Source organism: Myotis davidii, unplaced genomic scaffold (genome assembly GCF_000327345.1).
Source record: "Myotis davidii unplaced genomic scaffold, ASM32734v1 scaffold179, whole genome shotgun sequence".
NCBI classification, from domain to species: Eukaryota; Metazoa; Chordata; class Mammalia; order Chiroptera; family Vespertilionidae; genus Myotis; species Myotis davidii.
In genome coordinates this window covers 510427-517027 of record NW_006291130.1, presented here as the reverse complement: position 1 = coordinate 517027, position 6601 = coordinate 510427, and the positions used below count along the sequence as shown (strand labels likewise).

The 6601-nt window shown below is 35.1% G+C and overlaps 1 protein-coding gene across 1 annotated transcript in view; it reads right to left on the bottom strand.

The window, feature by feature from the left end:
- POT1 (protection of telomeres 1) overlaps window positions 1-6601 on the bottom strand; it is a 57182-nt gene that overhangs the window by 27960 nt on the left and 22621 nt on the right. Inside the window, exons 6-7 of the mRNA XM_015564333.1 lie at window positions 2334-2503; window positions 1166-1248 (exon numbers count right to left, since the gene is read on the bottom strand). Of these exons, the coding sequence (XP_015419819.1) occupies window positions 1166-1248; window positions 2334-2503 (253 nt within the window). The remainder of the gene's footprint in view (window positions 1-1165; window positions 1249-2333; window positions 2504-6601) is intronic.

Genomic DNA, 6601 nt, shown 5'->3' with positions numbered 1-6601 from the left:
ATCACAGCAGCTCCCTCCTCAGAGCTCACCACCACCCTTCCACCTTCCAACCGTCTATGCTCTGTGGAATCCCATTTATCCCCAAAGGCCTGGTGCAATATCCCCTCTTCTAGAAAGTCTTCATTTATTTCAATCTACCCCTATAGGGTAGCAATGCTCATATTTGACAAAATAGACTTCCAAGCAAAGGCCATAACAAGAGACAAAGAAGTTCACTACATAATACAGTAGGTCTTCAGTTACGTCGGAGATCCGTTCCTAAGGTGTGACCTAACGTGATTTTCACTGTAAGTTGGAACCCACCTACATAAGCAACTACGTCATCACATGGAGCACAGACACAGCAGTAATGAAGTGAAACAGTAAAAAACATTTAAAAGAAAGATAACAATTCCTGACCTTTACTTGTAGTAAATAAATAATAAAAAACATAAAGCACATATGCACATATGTCCAAATAACAGAACTTTTTTTTTTAATAAATAAATGGGAGATGGCGACGTAACCACAAAATGATGTATGTCGAGTCCGACGTAACCCGAGAACTGTCTGTACCAAAGGGATCAATCCAGCAAGAGAATATAACCCTTATAAACATATATGTACCCAATATAGGAGCACCTAAATATATTTTTAAAAACTGGTGGTAGACTTTAAGGGATAGATCAACAGCGAAACAGTCATAGTAGGGGACTTTAATACCCTACTGTCATGAATGGATAGATCTTCCAGACAAAAAAAATCAACAAGGAAACAGTGACCTTAAATGGAACACAGGATCAGATAGATTTAATTGATATTTGCAGAACATTTCACCTCAAAGCAGCAGAATATACATTCTTTTCAAGTGCACATGGAATATTTTCCAAGAGAGACCACATGCTAGGACAGAAAATAAGTTGGAATGTGTGTAGGAGGAAACCGTTCAATGTGTTTGTCATATCATGTTTCTCTCTTTCTCTCTTTCTGTCTCTCTCTCTCCTCTCTCCCCCGTCCCCTTTCTACTCTCTCTAAAAATCAATGAAAAAAAATATCCTCACTTCTTGGGTGAGGATTTAAAAAAAAAAGAGACAGATATAGGAAGATATTAAAATAGAGAATTAATGTTGATAAAACCATTTTACTTGGCAGAGATTAAACTGTGAACGTTAAAAATTGTCCTTACTTGTTGGAAAGCTGTCCTCACATTCCGATTGACATACACCATCTGAACACTGATTGGCTGTCAAACTTGCACATTCTAAAGCCCTATAATTGTAAGACTGTAAGTTAAAATCACATGAAACAAAGTTAATATGGTCAGTTTAGCTCTACCCATAGTAACCAAGAACTCACTAAAATTGTATAAAAAATTCTGTGTGTATTCATTTTTCCGTAGAAGGTCTATATATCTGGAGTTCCAAGGGTCCTCAAAACTTAAAAAAACAACAACACTGAGTCTAGGAAGATACAAGTATAACAGTGAGATGATGAAATATTGTGAACAAAAATAAGTTTGTAATTTAATGGATAACATTCTTAGTCAGAACAATCTCACTCTAGATCCAAGAAGTAAAATATTATAACATGATAAAGTAGTGAAACTCATATAAGATTATTAAAATAGCGAATTGAATGGATTTTAAAGTCATTGCTTTCAATATTTTAATATTTAGAAAATATCTACATCATGTCAAAGTACTGAATGGGATATTTTCTATATCTCTTTGAAGATATGCAGAAGATTTACTTTTATTTCTCTAGAATACTGGTCAAAAATTCCTATACACAGAGACTAGAACCACATCAGGAAAAAGAACTGCATATAGGACTTAGGGTACTACCCACTTTCTGGAAACATCTAAAAACTTTAAAAATATGACACCCTAAAACACTTCTGTTACCTATTTTATCAGCAACAGGCACTTTAGAAAGGCCACTATTTTTTTAATAGTAGAATCAAGTACATTTGGAATGCTAGATATATATGCAATTTTCCAACTTTAGCTAAGCCCCCGTTTCCACTCTTCGTTGCTGTCCTTGGAAAATGTGGCAAATGACAGAAGAGCATATGTGCAAGAATAGACGAATAGAGGTAAGTACATACTGAAGTGGAAACCTTAGACTATATCCCCAGCTCTGCTACTCATTAGCTATTTGAACCTACAATCACTTCATTTGTTTTATTTGGTTCATCTCACTAAAAAAAATGGATAATGCCACAGAAGGCTATGAGGATCAATTACAAGGAACCTTTTAGATTCCCCCTTACCATCCCAGAACAATATTATCTGGAAAATCTGCTTAATTGATACCTTATTTACAATTTTTAAATAGATGTCTAATAAGCCTACTTTTTCAGTTGATCCACATCAGAGTTGCTTTCTGGCAAGACTCTAATTCCCCGACCATAACTGGTACCTCCATGGAGATGAAACTCTAGAGCTAACAATGTAGCCTGGTTCTCCGAATTCACTGATTGAAGTTTGGTATGAAGGCTATAAATTCTAAGAAAGCTTCCAACCTAAAAAGAGATTATTTTTTTTAGAAAATGGAGAAAAACCAAACCATTTCTAGTACTTAAAATATTTAACAACCATATGGGGAACAGACCAACCACCAGGGGCAGTTTAGAAAGGCCAGTGATATACCAGAAAAGATACTGGTATGTTATACTGGTAGGCTGTGTACTGAACATAAGCCCCAATGGCACCGTATCAAACCCAAAATGTGTGTGTGTGTGTGTGTGTGTGTGTGTGTGTATATATATAAGTATACATAACATACATATATATGTTAAAAACAAGTCATTTCTACTTCAGAGATATTAAAGTATGAAAGATTGAGTCTTAGCATTGATAAACGACCTAAATCAAGCCTATGCCCTCTATTTGATTAATAAATTAGGATTAATAAACCTATTTGATTAAGGTTCCTGGAAATAACTTGTTTTAACTACTTTAATGTAAGATTTAATTAAATCTGATCACTAAAATGCTCATTATAAGAATAGTATAAGATAATTTAAAATCTGCTACTATATCAGAACAATACATCCCTTATCCCACAAGTTCTATGAAAACTTTTAGATTAAACCAATTATAGTTGGGAACTAAATGTTCTATAGTTAATTTCTATGGTTAAGTTTTGTTAAGCATAATCTTAAAAATACCTTCAATTACAGAGTGTTTGCTATACTTTTAATGTAGAAGACTTAAAATGAGGCAGATGGAGATTGTTTGTCAAAGAAATTGACACCCACCAAAAGAAGGAACTGTATAACCTAAATCATATTTTTATAAAGAGTTATAAACAAAAAAAGTTATCAAATTGGAAATTTAATTTATTTGCATAAGACAGCACGCTTGACTGCTGATGATTGCAGGAATAAAATTCTCTTTTTCACTTCAAGTTCAGAATTGAGTAACAGTGGTGAAATGTTATGCAACAGCAAAGCTATATAAGGGGGAGTATAAAAAAAAGAAGCCCTGGCCAGGTGGCTTAGTTGGTTGGACTACCATCCTATACACCAAAAGGTTGTGGCTCCATTCCCAGTCAGAGAACATACCTAGGCTACGGGTTTGATCCCCTATGGGAGGCAACTTCTCTCTCTCAAAATCAATAATCCTATACAATAAAAGCCCAATATGCAAATCAACCGAACGACTGGTTGCTATGATGCGCACTGACCACCAGCAGGCAGACACTCAATGCAGGAGCTGCCCCCTGCTGGTTTAGTGCGCTCCCACAAGGGGAGTGTGCTCAGCCAGAAGCTGGGCTCAGGGTTGGTGAGCACAGCAGTGGTGGCAGGAGCCTCTCCCACCTCCGCTGCAGGCGGGTGGGAAGGAGCGAGGGGTTCTGGACTGCGAGAGCCCTGGACTGTGAGAGGGATGTCCGCCTGCCAGCATAGCCTGATCCCCAGGCCTAAGCTGGCAGGCAGGCATCCCCCCTAGGGGTCCTGGACTGCAGGAGGATGCAGGCCAAGCTGAGGGACCCCCTCCCGTCCCAATGCATGAATCTGGTGCACCGAGCCTCTAGTAAATAAATAAATAAGATGAGATAGTAAACCAATCTCCCATCTCTGCTTATTGCTGTCTCAGTTAATTGTATTTCTCCTCACCACCCTCTGGATTTGATGGAGGGGAGAAGTGGGAGAAAAAAGTAAGGGGGTATAACCCACACTCCCTGATGCTACTCCTTCATTCACAAGAGTCTTTTTCCCATCCAATAATGGATTTTGTGAGGAGGAGGCAAGGCAGTTTTTTCTTCTCTGACCTCTTCCACTAACATCTACTTCATGGCAGTGGAATAGGGTGGTCAGAGAAGGAAAACACAAAAAGAAGAAAAAAAAGGAACTGATTTTCCTCATGCTATCCAAAGTAAGATACTGAAACATAATATAAAACAGTCTATTTCTATTTACCTTTATCTGACTTTCCTGAACATTTATTATAATTGATGATTCTTTTTAATATACATAATATATCAGTACAGTACACATAAGTCCCACAAAGGACTTAAAGAAGGCTGAAACACAAGGAGGAAGACAGCATATTCATGAATAAAAAGTTTCTACATTATAAAGATAATTTCCCCTTCATTAAGTCACCTTTAAAAATCAATGGAATGTAGATTAAAATCCCCAATGTCTTTCATGAAATGTAAAAAGCTGCTTTCATGAAATGTAAAAATGTATATAACAGTGAACAGACAAGTCAATTTTGAAGACAACTGCAAGCGGGGTCTTGAATTATGGAATATCATTTTAAAATAAAGGTACAACAATTAAGACAGTCTCGTATTAATGCAGATATACGTATAATAGATAAATCCTAAAAATATGTCAAAGGAAAAAAGCAAATTACAGAATGATACATATACAATATACATTTTTCAGACAAAAGTATAATAAACATGGGTATTCATGCCTACATGTTAGGATATGTAGAAAGAGAATATAGAGGAGGAAAAATGACAATAAGCAGATACAAAGAAGGTTCAGTATGTAGTTTTAGTTCTAAAAATTAACAGTACCTAAAATAAGTGTGACAAAACATTTAGAAATGTTAAGTATGAATGGTAAGCATATCAATGTTTATCATACTATCTTCTCTATTATTGTATTTCAAAATAAAACAAAATTTAAAGACCAAGAGACAATTTATTTATATAAAGATGACAAATTGTTATTTCCAGAAATTCCTTCTGGAGGCAGCATTGTATTTTTATAAGCTTACTAAATATACTAGGAAATATGCCAGATGCTCTATTATAATGGACAAGTATTACTTAATTTTGTCGGGAATGTGATAAGATTCCAGAAATACAAGTGATGGTGTCAGAACCAAACAATTATAAAAACTACTTTAAAAATTGTTACAAAAGCCCATTTCAATGCAGAAACATTAAAAATAAAGCAAAGCAAGTACAGGTATTAAGAAATCACTATCCCTTTAGAAATAATTTAAAGATTCCTTATAAACTCTCATAAATTTCACTTTAGGCTTAATATTTTTAAAGATCTATACATGTCCAAATTATATCTCTTGAGTCACTGAAGGCTAAACAAAATTGTTACTACGTGTTCTATGATTATTTTAAAATTGTGTCAAGATAAGACTGGGGATTGAATATACACTGTTTTAACTTCCAGATAAAAGGTTTAAACTGTCAGTTTGTGTAAAATGCATAGACAATGAGATAACTTAAAAAAAAAGATATATAAAAAATGTTATGGGCAAAGTATGCTGTAAAAAATGTGTTATAAATAGAAGTCAATTATATTTATTTTATAATTGCTTTAACTGTCCTTTATTTAAAAAAATTTTTTTCTTAACTGTACCTAAACAATAAAAATGTGTTCCATGTATTTCAGTATAGAAATGGAATTTTATTTTATTTTATTTATTTATTTTTTAAAAATATATTTTATTGATTTTTTACAGAGAGGAAGGGAGAGAGATAGAGAGTTAGAAACATCGATGAGAGAGAAACATCGATTGGCAGCCTCCTGCACATCTCCTACTGGGGATGTGACCGCCACCCAGGGACATGCCCTTGACCGGAAGCGAACCTGGGACCTTTCAGTCCGCAGGCCGACGCTCTATCCACTGAGCCAAACCGGCTTCGGCTAGAAATGGAATTTTAAATAGTTATCCTCAAGTGTTGATAAGAATTCATTTGTATCAATGTCATCTGTCTTGATTTCTTAAATTAATATGAAATGGTTGATATAGATGTTGTTTCAGAAAAATTAAAATGTGGTGTCAATGTACATTAATAAAATACTAGTTATATTACTTACACACAGAAAAATCCTCTTCATTTTTCTATTACACTGCAGATACATATGTCCTTTCTTCAGAAAAAAACTTAAGAGCTCAATATTTAATTGTGTGCTCACAGCACCCTCTAGTGGGTGAGATGAAGCAGACAAAAAGGGAGGGGAAAAACTGAAAAAAAATTCACAGTACTTACTCATTCAATCATTTACCAGCAAATACTATTTTTTTCATCCTTACTACATGGGAAGCACTGAGCTGGGTGCTGCTCAGGAGTTGGATAAGAAATTCAGGTCAAGTGAGGGGAAACAGAAAGACATGTAGAAGCAGCATAGGGAAAG